This window comes from Coturnix japonica, chromosome 22 (genome assembly GCF_054131305.1).
Source record: "Coturnix japonica strain WE chromosome 22, WE-NBRP24, whole genome shotgun sequence".
In the NCBI taxonomy this organism is placed as follows: Eukaryota; Metazoa; Chordata; class Aves; order Galliformes; family Phasianidae; genus Coturnix; species Coturnix japonica.
Genome location: NC_140684.1, coordinates 9,620,357 through 9,641,894, shown reverse-complemented (window position 1 = coordinate 9,641,894; position 21,538 = coordinate 9,620,357). Strand labels below are relative to the sequence as shown.

General features: G+C 44.5%; 1 protein-coding gene across 1 annotated transcript in view; it reads right to left on the bottom strand.

The window, feature by feature from the left end:
- GALNT17 (polypeptide N-acetylgalactosaminyltransferase 17) overlaps window positions 1-21,538 on the bottom strand; it is a 127,952-nt gene that overhangs the window by 94,863 nt on the left and 11,551 nt on the right. Inside the window, exon 2 of the mRNA XM_015880996.3 lies at window positions 3,210-3,393. Coding sequence (XP_015736482.2) covers window positions 3,210-3,393 — 184 coding nt within the window. The remainder of the gene's footprint in view (window positions 1-3,209; window positions 3,394-21,538) is intronic.

The following is a 21,538-nucleotide window of genomic DNA, read 5'->3' as shown; positions in this document are numbered from 1 at the left end:
ATAGATCCATACAGTATGTATTCAGTAGCACAGTGGTTCGTCATGAGTCTATTTCCCAGCAAACACCACCACGTAATTCAGTTTGTTTTAGCCTTTTAAGCACTGTCCTTCTCCGCAGATTCATTTCATCGAGCCTGGTTTAACACCCTGGGGCAGGACATGACTAAAGAACTGGCATAATATCACAAATGTGCAACTGCCAGCTACTAAAATACTCCAGGAAACCACCAATAAGGAGCTCTCACTTGCTACAATAATGTTTGCAGATCTCAGCCACGAGAAAAAATACGCTTGGGGGGGAAAAAAAAGGCAAAAAACACAAACAGTGTTTCAAGGAAAGCTTGAATGAGCTTGTATGGCTTTGAGTTTGGAGAGGAAATGAGATGCTAAGACACAGTGGATGCCAGATGTGTGGAGTACAGGGCAGACTCTCCTCCTCTTCATCACGAAATACCCAAAGGCAGGTGCTTTCCATGAGCTCTGTATGAGAACTAAAATACAGGCATTGGGAAGGGATGGGGTTTCCTGGTTAGAAATCCCTCAAAACCTCAGAGAACTGAGCTTGTGGAAATGACTTTTTGCTCACAGTTTTTCCTCCTCATTTCAACATAGGATGCTGAATTGAAGTTTGTCTGCATGAGAACAGCTGCTCGGAGATTTACAGCAGCAGGAATATGTCATCTTCACCCAATGATTCAATAGTCCTCACAATTGCGGGTATTATTTTTCTTAAATCTACTCCTTAATCCCATAATGCCATAAAATACCACCGAATAAAAGCTTAGCAGGATTCCAGAAAGGCATAGACTTTTAAAGAGATAATGAGAACTCCACGTTTATATTAGATAGGATAGAAAAGAGAATAGAAAAGACAACGTAGCAGATGGGCAGATTATTTCATGGTTCTCCTTAATATGATTTCTTCAACTTGAAGCATCTGGTAATTCCACTATCAGAGATTAGATACTGGATAAGATGGACGGCCAGGTTGATTTAGTGCAGCAATTGTTACTCTCTCATTACATGTAGGAGGGGCTCCCATTAAATCATACATCAGCAAATTAAAATAGAGGTGTGTAAAACCTGGTATTAAAGTGGGGAATGTCAGCAGCCCATAGGATCCACGTCAATAGGCTTCACTTTCAATAAAGAAAACAGGAGACATCTTAATGTGTCCTCTCTCCCCCTTTATAGGCAAGCAGAGAGTCCAAGGATGGCTTGGGTGGGAATGGACCTCAGAGCTTTCCTGGACAAAGTGGAACACTTAGAGATTCCCTCTGAATGCACAGAGCCTTGTCAGGAATCAATTCAGCCTAAAGCCCAGCACTGGGCTTCAGGTGGTGAAGAGCAGGACGGGTTTTAAAAGGGAGAAAGTAAAAAGGAAAGGATGTGACAGGCAATGCTAGAACAGCTCAGGACCATCAGCATTCTGGACATCGAGCAGCCTTTAACTGAAACAAACAGGCCTCACTATTATATTTAAAAGTAATACATGCTTTGTAATGCTTATCAGCTGGAGTGTTTTCAACATTTTTTCCTACCAATGCTGCAATTTCAAAACCATTTAGGCTAATTTCCTTTGCCTCGAATCTATTTTAATCAGAGACCAGGATACTTGACTTAAATGGTTTGCATTAAACCCTTCATAAAATCAGCCATAAAACTGCATGCACAAAATAGCGAACAGATCTTGAAGTGAGAAGCAGGAAAAGCTGAAACTTTCCAAATCCTCCAGCAAAATCACGCTTGTTCCATAACCACATCAACTGCTCCCTTAGGATACCAAGAAAACTGGTCTAAAAATCAATACACACCCAAAAAACCCCACCAGCCTGCAGTTCGTGCACAGATAGAATTCACTAAGCTCTGCAACCCACACATTCTCTCCTCCACAGTATCAGCCCAGCTCCAAAATGATCCCTATGTTCATAAACTGCTGTGTCTGCTCTGTCCTCTCCACCGTCCTCCCATGAAATCACTGATAGCGGGACTGAGGGAAATACAACGCGAACCTCAAAATGTCAGAATTAATCCTTTTCTTCCCTCAAAGATCTGAGGAAAAAAACCAACAACATTAATTCTCAAATTAATTCTCACAAAGTAATGCTGGCTCTGCTAAAAGTCAGAGCTCTGGATGAGAAATGAAAGAAGAAATCCAGGCTCAGGTAACTGCTAGGGAAGGTCTCACTTAAAGGATTTGCCATTGTAGTGAGATTTGCATATGGTACAATTTGCCAAAGGTGCAATTTCTACCTGCTATTTATTTTGTCCAGACAGACCGTAGCAGCAATGGATGGATGCTGGGACTCCATGCCTTTGAAAACTCATCCAAATACTTCTGTTGTCAATGGTTGACAGCCTTGGAAACTATGAGTGGCTGCTTGAAATTCATGCAGCATGCAGAGAAGCGAAGGAACAAAAGCTCTCCATGCTCTCACATCGTTAACAATTTGCCAGTACGCTGGAGACATGTAGCTGCATCCCCTTGCTGCATGATTTTCAATGGCTTGCAGATGCCAAGCAATAGCTCTGTCACCACCCTAATGACACACGCATTTGGACATGTATCCTTCAGAATCTAAATCTCTCTTAGCTATTTATTCTTTTTTCAATCGGAGCTGTCACTCCAGGCCTGGAAAAATTGTCACTTTCCTATTTTGAGGAGCACGCTGCCAGCCATATCTAAAATTAACTTCCATACAGATAACTTTCACCGTAGCTTTTCTCACACTCTTTAACAATGATCTGGTGTCTCATTTAAAGTGGGATGGTGCTTAGTAGGTAACGTTCATCATCACCATCGCCTTAAAGGGTCGTTTTAGTGAAATAATATAGGGCGGGTATTGCCACTGCATCCACCAAGACCTCTTCAGCTGTGTCTGCACAGAGGTGTCCCTGCTCAGGAGACATCTGTTACTCTTTCTCCCCATCTTAAGCCCTTCTGCCAATGTAAAAGGGTTCAAGTGCTTCAGCTCTCTCCATCCCAACAATCCTATAGGGACAGTTGAAGCTCAAGAGGAGATTCCCAGCAGTGTCCCAGGACGACTATGATGGCAGAGGCATGGAGGCTGCACCAACTGCATGTGCTGCTCATCACTGAGCATTGCCCTGAGAACGAAAAGCAGGGAAGAGCAAACAGGATCCCAACAGAACATGAAAGCAACCACCAGCCCTGGCTCTCTGTGTGATACGAAGGCAGCAGTACTTACTTGGTTGGACGATAATCTGGTATGGAACGGTCCAGTGAAATTTTCTCACTGAGGTAGGAGTTGTAGCCGTATTTCTCATGGGGTCCCTTTGCTTTCTCCTCCTCCTCGGGGGACAGGGTGGCTGGAAGTCCCCCTTTGCCACGTCCACCATAGCCTTCAATGAGACCAAGTGACTTGGACAGACCTGGAAAGAAAGAGAGACACCGTCGCTGCTAAATTCACCACTGTTACTTCTGTGTCAAAACAGAAACAAAAGCGATCAGAGAAGACAGGGCACTTTCTTTGAGTTTTCTGAAAACATTCCCAATTTCAGTCCTTTAACCCAACACAGGAAGGAAAATGAGTCAAATTTTGATATTCTTCATGGTTCCAGCATGCAGCTCCTGACAGCTCTACCACCAGCATCCAACCGATAACCCGTCCCAGGGATCCTTGCATTTATTTAGCTGTTAGGAAGGTTATTCAGACCCCCTTCCCCTCTAAGAGAGGTAATTACATATAAGGTTAGATGTCCCCAGGAGAAGGATAGGTGGAACACAGAATAAGAATAAAATTGGGTTGGTTAACTGCCAGCTGAATGAGTTTTCGCTCAGGATGAACAGTGAACAGCATACAAATGTTATGGATTTAAAAACAATTTCCCCTCAAAGCTTTCTTATCTTTTATGGTTTAGCATACCCAGACCTTTATCAAGCTGAGTTATTTATTTATATCTGCATAGCTGAAGGAAATGGGCAAAGTTCAAAATGTGCTGCACAAAAAGAGCTACACTGATGATTTGGTGGCGATTGTGAAGCCAGGTTTGTACTCATGTTATTATTTATTACAAAGGACACCTGGAATTTTAATATTTTTCATTAGCAGAGACTTGCACTCATCGCTGTCAGACAACAGAAAATCTGATGGATGATTTTGTTATTTTTTTCTTCTTTTTTCCTTTTCAAATTAAGATTCCAGAACGCATTTGGTTTTGTTTTAATGGCAGAGTCTCCGTTCTGAGAGCAGAACAGATTTCACCATTGATACCTATGAAAGGACAAACAACCTTTAGGTTATTCCCAGGGTACCATAATCCAAGCCCAGCCCAGACAAACCACTTTGCCTCCCCACGTACAAGATACGTATTTTAACACTTTTTTCCTTAAAAAACAGTATTGCGAGGTGGTGAGAAAATCACCTCTGAATGTAAACCACAGTTTGAAATACCTGGATGTGCTGAAAAGCACAATGATAACCTCCTTACTTGCTCATCTCTGCTTCTGCTCCAGAAGAAAGATACAAAAAAAGGATGGTGCATGTTTCACCTCTCCCTAAATACAGTCAAGAAGCAGGAAGAGCCATCCCAGACCCATCTGTGTCCCATCACAAGGCAGCAGCTCCCTGGTGACTTCCAGGTCTGGCAAAACGATGCCTCTGTGCTGACAGCAGAGGCACCAGAGGAATGCCAGGACGTGACTTTTCATTCAGCAGCTCTGACTGACACGCTCAGAATGCCATTAATTGCCTTCTTCCAAGACTGCGGTTGTGACAACTAGACGCATACACACACCAGCTTCCATTCATCTGGACTCACTCATTACCTTCCCCAAAGTTCCTTCCTGCAGATGAGCTGCTGTCTCGGAAAGCACAAATAAATCTGTGTCATGTAACCAAAGGAATCACCAAAGGAGACTGATTCATACACACTGGGCTGGGCACTGCTGCTGAGATCGTCAGTTTCTCTTCCAGTGCCATGATATCAAAATCACCCACAGGGACAGTCACAGCTCCCAGGTGAGGCTGCCAGAAGGGTTCATCGGTGCAGCTGGAGCATCACTTTGCTTTGTGGCACGTGCAAGCATCATTCAACCCATGCATGACAGGAAAGATAACTCATGTCCAAACAGAGCTGGCTTCCAGCTGGATGAAAGGATGCCTTGGGAGAGCAATTCTGGAAGCCTTAAGCATCTCTGACAAAACTTCAGACATCAGCCCCAGGGATTTCCCACTGACACCTGCTTGGGAGCATGAAGCCACAAAGCACAGCTTCCTACAGGCAGCACGTGCATCTTCTATTTTCTGTTTGCTCATCACAATCAGCATGGAAGCACCATTTGGTTCTCAAGGAACCAGCAGTCTCCAGTACTGCGTTCAAATGCTGCACTGCACAATTAAGTGCCTGCAGTGGTGCAGAAGCAGAGAGGCAAAATCACCTCTGTAGCCAGCTGCTCCCAGCACACAGCTGCCCATGGCTGGTTTTCAGCACAGCCTTATGCAGTGGCCTGCCAGCAGCAATATGTTTGCAGCATCTTTGCACTCTCAGAACCTCCAGCCCTCAGCCAAAGCTGCTTGAAATTGGCCACAGCGCAGAGAGACAAAGAATAAGGAAGAACAAATAACCACACCAGCTTATTTCCTCGAAGAACTGGGCTAAGAAGTAAGAACACTCAGAACCTGATCTGTAATCATTTTGGGCAGGCACCAAAGCAGGAGTGCCGAATTACTGGCAAAGCATCTTTCCTGATGCCTGCTCCAGCCTATCCATAGTGATAAACAGCACTAATCCCCCACAAAAGGGCTGATCCTTGGGAGACTCTCTAGTGAATTTTGCAAGTCCATGAGATGGAAATGGGCCACACAGAGTTGAGATGCCCAGCACAGATCAGAGCTCTGAACAGTTCAGAGCTTCAATCATCCTTAAGCCGCATTCACCCAACGAGTAGCTTAGAAATGAAAAGCTGTTTGTTCCTCAAAGCCTCCTGAAACATCCAAGCTTTGAAACAAGAGGCGCCGATTGCTCTCATGTTGCAGGAACAGCAGGAAGGAAAGACAGCACTTACGCCTGCTAATATTGGAGCCCCTCCTGCTGGAACGGCCGCACTGCATCCCCTGAGGACTGACAAAAAGTTGTTTTTCTTTCAAGACAATATAAAAAGTTCATCTCTACAACCAAACCATTCCTAGACAGTTACAGGAAATATATTCTTCCCTTTTTAAGCCGGCAGTATATTTCATTGGGAGACAGGAGCTTTCTCGGATAGAGAAAACCTTTGGTAAAATGCAATACAGTGTGATACATGGCCTTCATTTATAAAGTGCCCAGGCAAACAGGCTCCCCAGGCAGCAGGCCTGTTGGAAAAGCATTTTGCTACGTGTCAGCCTAGATGAAAGAAAACGTCAACCCTCCCCATATAAACTTACAGCTAGGGAACATCCCTTGATAAGGCTGGGGAATAGAGAAGGGCAGCTGGAACTGACAAACAGGCCCTGAGCCTGAAAACTGGAGGTGGAGAAGAGGAAGAACAAGAGGAAATAACATAAGAAAGATTTCTGAAATGGCAAATAACGGGCTAGAACTTCAAGTTTTATCCTTCAGCATTTGTTTATGGCATCCTAAGAGGTGAGTTACAGAGCACACAGTCTGGGCTTAAAGGTATGTGTCCATAACCACACAATAACAAAGCCCCCCCTTCTCAAGGAGTGATAAGCACAAGGGTCAGCCCTCAAACTGAAGATAAAGGATGCATAAAGAGAAAATCAAAGGACATGTCTGAAGAGCAATGCTCATCCCAGCTGAGCTGCATGGAGCAGCCTCATTCCTGCCAGGGGTCTGTGGGCTAAAGAGAAATTCCCATCTCAGGATGAGAACAACACAGAAAATGGGCTGATATGTGCTATATGTTACACTGCTGATACTGCTTCCCTCTGACCTCCCAGCCAAGATGGAAAGAAATGATGCAATGGATATAGCCTTTTAGGGGCATCATATGAGAAACTAGAGCAGATACTAGAGCATGAATGTTGGAGTTGATGCTGGAAATGATGGAAAACTGCTGTAGTTTTGAGTGCTGTCTTGCTGAACGCTGCAAATACAGACTATTAAAAGGAAGGCTCATTAAAGATAAGGGTAATTGGCAAACTAACAGGCACCAATTTTCCTTTGCAGCTTTGGTGGAGCCCGGAGACCTACAAACACATTTTCTCTTTCCTCCCTGCAGCAGTTTTTCCACTATTTTTACCCAGCCTTTGCTCAGATTTGTTTATCACATTAAATAATGCCCCTTCCTCTGACTGCAGGTCACATCTGCTTAGCATACAGACCTCTGCAATACAAGGGCAATGGAAGCTGTCCAGGTAGTACAAAACATAACTGCCTCCATCAACCTCCCTTTGCACTTATTCCTTTCCCCAAATATCCTTCAGCTCCCACAAAAGACATTGAAGTCACTGTGATAAATGGGTGTGAGAATCACAAGTTTTCCGGCAGCTCAGCTAGTCAAGCACCAAAACAGGCTGCCCAGGATGGGCACAGCTCCTAATTAAATGCAGTTAAGAGGTTAGATCAACATCTGTATCCAGAAGGATGTAAGCACAGCCGAGCTCGTGCAGGGAGCAGCAGAGCAACTTCCAAGGTTCCTTCCCACTTTGTGCTCTATGAAAATGATGGGAGAAGAGCGCGCTCTCAAACTGCAAAGAGTTTAGAGACTGGTTTGAGGTGTTTAATATCAATATACATTGACAAGCGTTTGTATGTATATACATACAAACATGGGTAATTGAAGTTTTCTTATCTATATGGAAATGGAAACAGAGCAATTACCTTCGGAGCCAGAGGGAACACTGGCACCTGTTGCAGACAGAATATGGTCCTCAGGAGAATTTCAAAGCTCTCCTTGCCCTATTTCGGCCATTGCACTACAAAGTTGTGCCTGGAAATGAATTCCTTGATCACGATTCACCTCAGGCACAAAATAACAGGAATCCTTCAACCAGCTGAGGCCGTTCGGTTCAAAGGACTGATACAGTTAACTCCAAAACCCTGGGACTAGTAGAAGAGCTTAGACACAGATACACGCTCCCTGAAAGCCCAGAGATATTATTAGCTGTAGGAAAGGATGCACATTTTGCAGGCGAGGTACTGATGTATTTGAAGCGGTTGCCACGTAGAGAAGTGACATATGTAGCACCAGCATCTGACTTGCAGCTCCAGATAACAGACGCCGATCTGCGGATGGGGATGGATGAAGTGCGTTTGCAGAGAGGCACAGAAAAGAATGTGTTGTAGCAATCTCACTTGCACATTAGGACACGAATACAGATTTATATCTCTGACTAACACACGGGACTGCTGCATTCTGGTAATAGATGCTTTTACTTGAAGAGAGGCAAAAAAAAAAGCAACAACCCACAAAACGCCCACCAAGTAGTAGCAGTAGATCAAAAGGTTTAAGCAAAAGGAAAATCGGGGTCAAAAACATCATTGAGATCATTTAGAGAGACAGCTGACTCCAGGCACACTGCATCCATGTTCAAGGTGTCTGAGAGCTCCTGAGAGCTCACTTTATTAAGCCCTGCCTAAGGCCTGCTCTCAGCCACTCAATCTTAGCGGGATGCAGGCACAACCACTTCCCCACCAACACACAGCAATGAATTTCCATCGAGTGTTCAGAACACTCCAAAGCGATCTTCACACTGTTAGTTTAAGTTGGCAGAAGCCATCACAATACACCACAGCAGCACAGGTAGCTACCCCTAAACCTGTTCACTAAGGCAGTAAGGAGCGAGGTTATTACATTAGATACTGCACACAGTGGGCTTTCCCAAAATAAACACCAACTTCTTAAATCCAACATGTAATGTTATGCTCGGGATTAATACAAGCACCTTCACCAAGTTTGTATACACTTCTTCCAACCAACTGCCTTTTGCTGAGCTGTAAACTTGCTACTTTTTAAGGTCAAGAAAGTCTATTTTACAGGGTTTTGCTTTGTGCACTTAATTTCTTTTATAATACTTGCTCTGGTTGTGCTCAGACTCAGTTCTCACTCAGCAGCTGCAACAATTTATTGTTGCTTTACTGGTGTGCATTCCGTGCTCTCAAGCTCACAGGACACCCCAGAGAGTGTTTCTGCTCTTCACACTTCTTCCCATCTGCTTGTGCTTTGCAAATGGGTCATAGGGGTGACACACTATGACTCTCAACATCTAAGGACAGAAATGAAGACATTAATTTGGTCATCAGAGAGCCATAATCTCCACTGCGATGCCCCTGTACTTGTACACATCTGCATTCTCCAAAATACCACTGTTAATGGGCCCGAGGTGTTTAATGTAACGTGTGTATTAGCACAGTGAACACAAGTACAACCTCAGACTGAAAACTGGAATCGCTCTATTCTGTCTCTGTTCTGCTAGTGGTGAAGGAAGAGCCTTGTTCTCACCATTGATTTTTCTAGACATGCAAGGAGAAAAACAAGATATTAATTAATACTCCAACTCATCATCCTGAGCGGTTTGGGAAGTACATTGCAACTGTTTAAACAGTGGGTTATACCTTGCTCTTGTTCTTCCTCCTATCTAGGGGGAAATGCAATTAATACCAGCCTCGTGAAGCCTGCCCTACTCACCTTAAGCAGATTAAAAGACTTCAGGGGAATAAAAGGTTTCTTGTACAATACCAAGGGTCAGCAACCTCATTTATCAGCTCCTTGCCCTGCCAGGTCAAGTTTACTGGGAATTCAGATTCCCAGAAGAAAACCCTGCTGCTGCAGTAGATACTGAGGTACCAAACCCAGAGCTCCATCCCTTCACAGCTCAGTAAGAACAGGGGGTGCCATGGAGAAGGTGCCATGAAAAAGATGCTGTTCCTTCTCAGGAATGGGAGGTATCACTTTACAACAGCCTTAAGGTCTACAAATCCCATGCTTGCTGCAGAGAGTGAACAGCAGACCTCAGCGAGGGCTCTGGGCTGAACAAAGAGCTGAGGACCCACAACAGCATCACACCTCTCCAGCAGGACAGGCCCCGCTCCACCAACACACACAAGGGCTGGTGGGCATCAATTCTCCTCCCCCGCTCTTTCCCAAAGATACCTTCAAAGATCCATGACTCTTTTCTCCCTCATTGCCATGACAAAGCCTCCCACACATCCTGAGTTTGCAGAGATCAAATTCTCCTTGGGGATATTATTTATTAATGAGTAAAACAGCTCCTGCTCCAGATGCAGGTCAAGAGAAAAATAAAACAACAGCATTACATTCATTTCTTCATGCTTCCTTATTAAGGAAATGTCACCTTCTGACAACACTCGAGAGCAACTTGGATCTACAATTCAAAGAGAGCGAAGAAATGCTGAGCAGGAAGCAAGGAGCAGAAAGATGCTCTCCCAACTCATCCTCTGGGCTTAAATTGGGTATAATAAATATTCTGAAAGTGGAATGAAGAGGAGTGAGTTATTCTGAGCAACAGTGCTGTGTTTCCTACATCAAGTTCTCCATCACGGCAGATTTTCACACCTCTGCTTCTGCTTTAACCACCCTGTACTGCCATAATGATTCTGAGCCCATGAACTTCTTTCTGGCTCTGTGGTCAAGTGGTTTCAAGCCACAGTCCTGGATCCCCAGGCAGGAGATCTGCCAGTCATTCCTTTCCTTCCTACTGTACCATGACCAAGCTCCAAACTGAGTAGTTATAAGGCTGGAAAGAAAGGCTCACTACGAGCTTATAGGAAAGACCTAGCTAAAAATATATATACATATATCTTTTTAAAAGGTCAGATTGCTGAGAGGATAAATTAAGAAGGACAGTATCGTGTCCTTTAGTCCAAATAATTTATCATACTTCCAATATGGAAGTAAATAAGGGCTCAATGGGAATTCTGTGCTACTCTCATTCCTGGCATGGCTGGTTTTGTGCTTCTTTATAACCTATGGATGAGAGAACACATGACAGAAGAAAGGACAACGTATGTTTACTAATTTATCGAAAGGTCTGAGGGCAAATTCTCTAATTTTTGCACAGATTAATTAGAGTAATTAGTTAAGTCATTAACTGTAAGGTCTGTGAAGTACCGTGAGTCATTTTATTGTTTATTTGTACCGAGCCTGACTCAATGGGATCTTGATATATGACTGAGTTTCCTAAACACTACCCAGGTACAAATAACCAATGACAACAGCCATAAACACAATATATTCCGGCTGACTGCAGGACTCAGGGAAGAAGATGTTAATCAGTACAAATTTATCACTCAGTCTGTGTCTCAGCGGGGATGAGGACCTGGTCTGAGGGCTCTGTGCTCTGCTTCCGAAGGGGAACTGCATGAGATTGGACTATCTCAGATTTCAGGGATTAAGCAGGATTTTCCCAAATCTGCCTTGATCTCCTGCAGTGCCGAAGCTCACATCCCCAGCCAAAGCTGGCTGCTGCTCCGTTGGCTTTCTTCACAACCCTGGCCTGTGCTTTATAAAAGGAACATCCCCTCTCAAGGGCTGAGAAAGGGAGAAAATGCCTTCTGCTGACTTGTGCTGGGCAATATGAGGTATGGTGGGAAAGAAAGGCAAGTGGCCCATCAATTACTAGCAGGAAACTTTCATTAGTGTCACCTATGCATTAGTCTAATGAAAATGATAACAAACAGCTGCAAATCATTACACACACACCAGGTCCCACCCCATAACACAGCAGCCCCAGCAATAAGGCACTAAGCCCCATTTCACCCAATTGGCAACAGACCACATTCTGAGTCTCTGATGAAAGTTTTCAGGTAGTGCCCATTTCTGGCCAACAAATACCTCAATTCCATTCTTCCCCTCAAGTTTGATCCTACTCTCAGGGAACAGGCCATGTTCCCATTCACATGATTCATTATTACATTAAAATAAACCAGCTGGTACCAGCTACTAAAAAACCTCATGGCCCAAACTTCCACCGAGAGCTCCATGCAGCTCCATTTACCCCACTCCTAACACGTCAGACTTCCAAGCAATCTGCTTCATAAAGCCACCCTGAAGCAACAGCAAAGCAGCTGCAGCATTCTATGGGCAAAGAATGGGAAAATAACCCTTGTGACAACGCAGGCAGGTTTAGGTAGAAAATCTGCTACCTGAATGCAGCTTCTTGGAAGAGCCCCGAGCTCTTCAGCTTAACTAAGGATCAGGAGCATGGATTGAGAATCTCTCAGTAATTCAACCAGCTGCACACAGATGCTGCCGGCTCCAGCACTGCGGGCATCCCTGCAGCACCCCATCGTCATCTCCCAGCCCAGCAACACCAAGGCTTAGCCCTACCGAGCTGATAAACTATCAGCACGTCAGCCAACCTGAGCGCTAAGAGAAGGAAAGAAGGAATGGAAAGAACAGCAGCAGGATGGTAAATGAAGACAGATGAGTTTGTATTAGCATGCGGCTACTGAACCGCAATGTTATCTAACACATTAGGGCTGTCTGCAGCTGCCTGTGGAGGAAGACAGCCTAATCACCCCTCCATGGGGCTGTGCAGGCCCACAGGCAGCCCTCTCCTCTCCTACTCCTTTGCCTCTATTACTGTCCTCAAGGTTGGTACAGCTGCAAGAGCTCAGCACCAGTGGGCTGTGCTTGGTCTTAATCCCCAACCACTCAAGCTAAAGGTGGAGCAGGAACCCCCCTGTACCCACAGCAGAGGCACCTATGATGCAGATCTGATTTCTGCATGTCAGATATTCCTAATAAATACAGGGATGGTTAAATCAGGAGCATGCAAACACACGGAGCTTGTACTGGAAGCCTGGGGGGCGGCTGGAGCTTCCCAAGCAAACATCCAGCACATGCTGCCCAAACTCTCTGCAATTCCTCCCCATTTTAGCATTGATGGAACCTAGTTGCAGACCTCTCCATTTTGTTACTTGAAAAACGAACATTCCAGATCTTAAAATGCAAATATAAACATGACATACGTAACAGCAAAGGGAGAACAGGCTTTGCTTTAGAATACGTACAGCTCAATGCCATTTTAATGGAATCCCAATGAAAATCAGCACTTTCATAGGGTGATTTTTTATTTTTCATTGGAAAAAATATATATATTCTTTTTCTGGTATCTCAGTACATCTGTGCACCCCTCGAAAATAAACACACCAGACAAGAGATGTAGCTGGTGCAGCACTAGCACAAACACTAAGTAAAATACCAATAATATCTGAGCACTGCCTTTCGAAGGCAGCAAGAAGTGATTAAGATAAGAAAGGAGAAGAATGTGCAGAGATTAAAGAAAAAGCACTACAGGAGCGCAGAGGCATGTTTGCTGGAGCGGATCCAAGCAGCATTACTCTATCCCAAGCTATCTCCCATGTCATCGCCTCATCAGGCTGCTGAAGCACATCGCAACCTGTTGCACAGCCCGGCCTCATTCACAGCACGAGCTGCGCATTCCCAAGCTGCTGTACATCAGCAAATCTGTCATCTCGGGAGCTCTTAACTCGCTTCCATTCCGTCTTGTGGCTGGGCACGGTACTCCCATGTGCTGCAGCAACCCACGTCCTCGAAGCAACAGATTTTCCTTCCCACTGAGGCAGCACAAATGTATTTCGTACCTTGCAAAGAGCAAAAAGCCCAGCCACAGCGAATTGTGCTGCATATTAAATGCATGCAGAGACTGCTGGTGGCTATACAAGCTGGCCACACATTATCTATGGGCTCTCCTCCCACCAGGCACTTGTTTTACAGGCCAGATGTTTCCAGCTGTGGGGCAAATACATGACAAACCCTGGGGCACTAAAGGAGATGCTCTGATCCCCACCTGCCCCCATCCCCAGCAGACAGTATGGCAGTATATGTGTGTAAAACAGCCACTAACAACCAGAGAACTCTGAGGCACAAATCCCATCACACCTTGTGCCAGCGAGAAAATGAATTCTGCTGGCAGCGAATACCAACTCCATAAAGTTCATGGGAGAACACAACTCGCTTCCATTTTGCTTCATACACATGCCAAGTTTACCTGGACACCTGACAGCATCTGGCAGTGAAGGAGACAACACGTGCTTGACATCTGTGCAAATCAAGGCAGGTATTTAACTGCTGGCACAGTTATCTGCAGCTTTGAGATATATGGTGTCATACTACCTTTTACTCTGGAAACAGATCATCCACTTAACGTATACACCGCAGAGATAGATGCTGCAGGGGTTTAATAGTGCCCTTGATAATAGGGCCTGTAATGGATTTTTAAAGTGAATTTAAGTCTGATGGAAAGAACCGCGGTGATGCTCATGGAAGCCTAAAGCCTAAAACTGTCCCAGGAGCCATTTCTGGTGAGGAACTCTCTGCAATTCTTCCCCATTTTAGCATTGATGGAACCTAGTTCAGCAAACAAATTGGCTCTAGTCACATTTGAGCTTCATTTTAACACGAGCACACCGTCACATACAACACAGCTTTTTCCTCTAAACTTCAATTTCAAAACGAAACAAAAACCAAAAAGCTGGACCTTTATGCTAAAGGGAGTCAGATGCTTTGCTGTATGAAAGCACTTGGAAATGCAGAACACGTTTATGAGAGCCAGGATTAATATCAAACAGAAGCAAACTCGCAAACAAAAACCTCAAATTCTTGAGTGGGATCAAGAAAAGAACAAGTAATTATTTCACACATGAAAATAAAACAACGTGGCCTTTAACAAGATATCACAGTTAAAGCCAGAAAAGACACATAAGATAAAGGCAGCCTTTGCAGTGACCACACAAACAATCACCTTTTCATTTCAGTGTTCTGTATATATCAGTGTCTTTTTCACACTCAATGCAAAGCAGTCCAGAAGCAGACACAAATATGTTTAAATAATCAAGTGGGGACATCTAAACAATACGGGCTGCCTTAGGTATTCTTGACACTCATCTTCAAGACACAAGAGACCAACAACTCACGACTGGTGCAGCTAGATTATCAAATCTCTTTCTTCTCTTGGGAAGATTAATGTCACCAAAGATCCAGAGCATCGTGTGTTATCCCCTGGCTCTTGTGGGAGCAGCATCCTTAGAAGGCTGTCAGCGTTTCTGTTAAAATCTATATCTTCAAGTTGAAAATAGGAATTTCCTCCAGGGTGAAACTTGACATCCGCACTTCTGTCTCAAAGCAAACGTTTCAGACAATGTATTAAAATCTCTGTCATGGTGAAAAAGACTGAGAGATATTGGAGACCATTGTTACTAATTGTAATTGCTGTCGCTGCTGGGCTCAGCGCAGCAAAACAAAAGCTTGCTTTCTGAAGGAGGAACAACAAAAAGATGCTTTGGGCACCAAGGCTTTTGGTACTGGATACCTAAAGCTACACCTTGAGATGAAAGAAGAGATTTCCAAAGGCATAAGGAGTTAAAACACTTGGATTTTCCAAAGTCCTGCAGACCTGAGGAATCCTGTGTACCTTAATGCATGGCTGAGTTGCCCTACTAGCAAAATGAACTTAAACACATGAGACTGCCTGCGCCTGGATGCTGTAAGAAGCCTAAATCTTAATGATTGCTGATGAAGTTCGGCCTTCAGATTGCATTAATTCTTTTGTTTAGCCTTTAAATCCTCTTGACACTCAATGGCAATTGAGCATCTGATACCATTCCCTTGAAAATCTCCTTACACAGAAAACAGGATTCAGGAGCTTCTGCATTGAAAGATGTATCTGAAGATACATAAAGACTTATTTTAAGACTACAAGACACAAAAAAATAATAAGACTGTGCAACACAGATGAGAGACAGGAAAAGGAAGTGAATGATGATTCTCTTGCAATGACAAATATAAACATTTTGTTTATGTTAATGTAATTACGTTAACATAAACAGTGCAACATTAGCACTAACAGCAGCACAACAAACGGGAGGTTGGTGCCAGGCATCCTAATGCCACCAACCTGCAGAGCTGCATCACGCCTCCATTGCTGCCCTTGGCCATTGAGCTGTTGGAGTGGACCCAGAGGAGGCTGAGCTGGGGGTGCTCAGTTTGGAGAACATAAGGCTCTGGGGAGACCTCACTGTGGCCTTCCAGTACCTGAGGGGAGGTTATACACAGCAGGGAGAGCAACTTGTCATGTGGTCTGATATGGATCCAACCCAAGTCATTCTTTCATTCTGGTATCTGGCTGCCACACATTCCTGGCTGGAGGCATCTCCAGGAGGAGGTGGCCAAAGAGGATGCCTCAAAACATCCCAGGTATTTAAGGTGAAGTCAAGGCTTAGATACTGGAAGAGGATAATATAAACCAGGACCAAGACTCACCCATGAGACTGCTGGCTCATCTACCCACCACGCCTTCCCCTAACATCGCGCTAACCACTAGCATTAACCAGCCCCTTTTGAACAGCTCTGCATTCATTCCCAAGTTGTTAAACAGGAAAAAAAAAAAAAAAAATACATTGATCTCCAGGTCTTAAATTATAGCCCAACACACTGCTAGTTTATTAGGTGAAGCCTGCACAGACACAAAAAATGAGACTCTGTGAACCAGACTTATGAAAGACATCAATTTCTCTGGGAAGGCTGCAGAGTTACAAAGCATGCAGTGCTCCTGTGCATTATTTAAAGAGGGCTCCGAGCCTCCAGGGACATCAGTTTGCCCTGATGGAGAGGTCCTGTCCAACGGCCCAAAATTAGCCTTATTGAACCACTCTGCAGAACACTGGAGAGAGATGCTCCCTCCAAACCCAGGCAGAGAGGCTCCCACCACAGCCATGTTCTGCAGGCTCCCAGACACATGTGGTTTCTACCACAAGCTGATTACATTTCCCTACAAACACTACTCCATTACCCCAGTGAAGTTCTGTGGTTGCATTTTTAATGCAGACTATTAATTTTACTGTGAAACATGGATTTAAAAGCATTAGACTGTGATGAAAATCTAAAACAAAGCTGCTAATTATCGTTTTTCATAGACATTAGCTTGTAACAGAAGGGACAAAAAAAAAGACAGAATTGAAGCTACAGAAGTAAAAGCCTCAAAGTGATGTACTGTACCCCCTGCAGGCTGAACAAAGGGAAAACTGAAACACATCTTTCCCAAAATAGAAGCCACATCTCCTAATGATACTGATAAGGCTTTCTCTTGAGTTTATGATAAAGGACAAGGAAATATGGTGCCACGGTTTTGGGTGGGGATAGGTCGATCGGTGTATTGAGAAATACAACTCACTTGGGTTTTGATGCGCTCTATCAAAAAGCAAATAAAAGCAATAAAATCAGACTCTTCCATTACTGACTTTGTGCACGTCCCCACCGGTCCAGCAGTGCCGTCCCAGCAGCCCAGGCCCAGTGCCCCATTTGTGCTCTGGGGGTGTTGGCGGTGCTGGCCGCAGCAATCTGTCAGTGTAGATTGCCAGAAGAGCTCCAAATGGCCAATGCCTCCCCAACTACTCGTATATCATCTGCTCAATTAGTCACTGCAGCACTCGTATTGTCTGGTACCCAAAATAATCCACATTTGAGAGGAAGGTTAAAAGAGGGATGGTCAGAAACTAATTGGGAATTATTGAGCTGCTATTTTCTGCCAGCGCAGAACAAACTCATAATGTTGAAAAAAAATTCTGCAGACATAACAGCACCACAGTGCCGAGGGAATATAAAATGTTAATCATGCTACATAGCATGAATGAGGAAGCTCATCACAATAGTAACCTTACTACAGCATGCGGTGAGTAGGAAAAACCCGAGATGTGGCTACTGCACTAAGAATGCTCCTGCAATAACCAGTTGAAAGTGCTGGTAAAAGCCCCTCCAGGGCTGTCTCTCCCCAGCACACAAACAACATCTGGGGAAGTTTTCCATTGGGTCTCACCCAGCAACACTGAAGTACGTTCAGGCACAGAAGATGGACGCCTGAGGATAAGCCAGCCAGCTGTTCCCAATACAAAGAAGGTCAAGGAGGATGTGGCCGTACAAAAACACTGCGAGCACCACATGGCATATAGAGCAAACAGACCTCCAGGTGAGCACACACAGATTCATTTCCAATGTCTTCAGGACAGAGGAGCTTGTCCTTCAACTCCATAGAACACCCCTTGATGAGAGATCAGATGGTGGAAGACCTACATTATACTCTTCCTTGCTGGAAGCATCCAGATATGCTCTCCATAAAGCTATTTTCTCAATAGAACATGACATAAATCTGTGATTCAGAGGCAAAACCTCAGAACCATCGGGTACCCTCATTCTCCAAGCACTGTAGAAGCTCTTACAGCTTATCAAACATGCCTGAAACGCATAGCAAAGCACAAAGGGCTACATCTGTGTGACAACAAAAAAAATTACTTTTCCTCCATCTCTTCCCCTCCCTAACTTAGATTTGTTTGTCCCTGGCAGAGACTTAGCAAGGGTGACGGTTAAGGAGCTGATGGCACAGAACACCATCATTTTTCCTCGCACGTGACAAATGCAGCAAGAAAGCACCACGAAAATCAGAAGGTAAGGTGTCTGCAAAGCTGCAAGAGGTCAGCTGTGCCCATATTATCCATACCTAACACTGTGACAGAGAAAAGCTATGCTAGGATGATTTGCAATCCATCACAGCAGAGCTGTTGCCATCAGTGCTCAGCTCCAGCCCTGAATCAATGTAGCACAGAACATGGTCAGAAAGATGCAGGGGAGGCACGATGGCAGCAGGGGGACTGTGAGAAGCAGCAGGCAAAGAGGCAACCCAGCAAGACACGCTCACCCACAGCCCCACAAAACATGGGGTGAACTAGGTTTGCAACATCCAAGGGGTCTACTTCACCTGTCTGCCATGGAACTCTGAGGAAGGGAAAGGCTTTGTCTCTAATACTGCTGTAGGAAAGTGCAGATAACTTTAACTCATTAACTTGGCCTTGGCCAAAGTGATGATGTATTTTTCAGAAGTTCCAGGCACCCTCCCAGGAACACTGGTGCAGCTTCTTGGTATGAGGCCAAGAGAGTTATCTCTCTCGGTCGTTCCACCTCATTGTTAAAGATGAGAAGAAAAATGTATTTTGTGATTAATTGTTCTCCAACTGAATTCTCTGCAAAGATCTTAGATTTGGAATTAGCTGAAAAATGCTTTTTTCCATAGAGAACTGAGCTTATTCTACAAAGCACAGGCAGTGATAGGTTGGTCATCCAGGGAACCCACACCACCAGGGGTTGGAGGCTCTGCTGCTGTCCATGAACCAAAGTGCTGAAATGACCTCCACAATATTTCACAACTTTTTTCTAACACAAACCTTTTGTTGTTATTGTTTGTTTTCAACAGTTGCTACTGAGCTTGCTTTGTAGTTTTGGTTTGTTTTCCATTAAAACTTCTCAGCCCTGACATTTAAATATCAAAATCTTCCAAAAACTACCTCTGCATTTTTCACACAACCGAGCTCTCCTCCATTTAGCTGTTCTGCAATCACCTTCCTTCCCACACTCCCTCCCATGCTGCAGTGCCGAACACACGTGGCATGAGCTGCCGGCTCACCACCATGCTTTACCAGAGGAAGAATGGGGGCTCATGCTGGATCCTTCAGAGATTTTTCTGGCTGCATTTGAGCCGAACATTTTACAGCTCTGGCTGTGTCTCTGCGCGCTGAGCAGAGATTTCTCATTTCATACATCATTTACTCCTGCAGCGATTCCACAAAGTCACAACATGTCCTTAATACACAGAAGAGGAGAAATCTATTCTTCTCATGATAATGGTTAAGGCTGGAGATATTGAGCACAGATTTCTCCGCACAGCAATGCTCCTTGCTACAGGATAATCCTATGTCCTTAATAGAGAAATACAAGGCAAACACAGGAAAGAGTCAACTCCCTGTAATCAAGGGACGATGGCTACAACAAGAGGTTTCCCACAGCTCTTAACAAGTTATTTATGTGCAAAGCTCCAGCCATAAGTGGAGCATTATGCTCCCTGGAAGCTACTGACAACATTTTTAGAGAATAACAGGTGCCTGTGGGTGATCAATAGGCAGTAGCATTAAGCACCCAGTCCTGTTTTATGTAATTTGGGAGTACCAACCCTATTCAAACCAACTAAACATTCATTGGCAACTTCAGCTTTGGCTTCAGTGTCCCCTCCTCTAGAGGTCTGAGCACCAACCTTCAAAGACAGCATGTGGTCCAAATAAACCAGAGCTGAACCTCTTGAGGAAAAGCAGAAGAAATAGAAATTGGGTGGAATTCATGCAAAGTCCACTTTCAGGGCTCAGAACAAGCACCCCCATGTGTTGCACATTGCCATCCCACTGGGCTTCCAGTGAGGCTCATTACAAACTGCCACATGCAGCTGACCCACAATAAAAGGTGTTTTATTAAATTAAAACATCAGTCCCAGGAATAGATGTTTGTTTAACAGATGAAAATGATTTCAGGATCTCATGCTACAAGCTGTAAAACAAAATCAAATGGCAGAGCAGAAGAAATGAAGCCATAAAGGGAGAGCAGTGGGAGGAATGCAGAGACCTCTTGCCAAAAGGAAGCTGCTTATCCCAGGCTTGGTCCAAGCTGAAAGCTCACAGGTATGCTACATCCAGACAGCTCACTTCAGTACCAGAAAGCAACTAGGAAGCACTACTTGGAAAACAGGTACTAAGGATATTCAAAGACATTAACAACCTGATTTCACAGATCCTAAACACAGATTTTCTCTGACAGTTTTCTATATTCACTTCCACACAGAACTGGCTATATTATGTCACTGCTGCAGTAGGGTTTGTTTTTTAAACTGTAAGATTGCATTGGTTCCAGGATGTTCCACTGAGTCAGACCCCACCTCCGCTGCTCTATCAGCAGTGATGGAGCTGCTCAGCAGGGGCTGCAAAGAAGATAAAGCATCCAAAGCTACACAGAATATGGGGCACTGCTGTATCCCAGGCACACAAGGAAAGCAGTACAAGGGAATCACTGGAGCTTCAAAGGAGCAAGAGGTAAGAAATCACAGGGCTCGGCAATACACAACCTCCACGTGCACCAGCACAGGTTGTCAGTCTATGTGCATTAGAAAAAACAACTAGTTAATTAATTTTCTCAGGAAAACATGCTTTTCAGGGCTTTTCCAAGGTCTGGCTTTACTGGAGCTCCACTCCTCCAACAAACACAACTGGCTGCTGTGCCAGCAAATGCATAAAACGTTCTGTTTGCACACAAGAGCCCATCTGTTCCATCTCTCACAACTGGATCCAAGAGCTCTGCTGTTGTTATTTCCATCTCTGTACTCATGGGAACGTCTTTATCCTGTGCCATGGACGAGCACATCTCAAAAAGGACACTGTCATCACCATTGCTCAACCATCTTTGAGCTTTCCTCCCTGGAGTTGAGCTCTGCCAGCTCCCAAATCCTGAGGACAAAAACTCTGGGACATTTCTCATGGGCCTTCAGCCTTCTTTGTCCGTGCTGTCCATATGGAGCAATTGATAGCAGAAGTGCTTTCTGTTTCAAAGCGTGAGGTTTAATCCTTGTAGCTTATAACCTCACCACAGAACAACTGAATGAAAAGATGGTGAGAAAGAAGCAGATTGCTGACACCAAGCAAACGTTGGGACTCAGGGGACTTATTCTTCCCACATCTGTGTTACCACAGATTGAATCACATCTCTAGGAGACCAACTCAC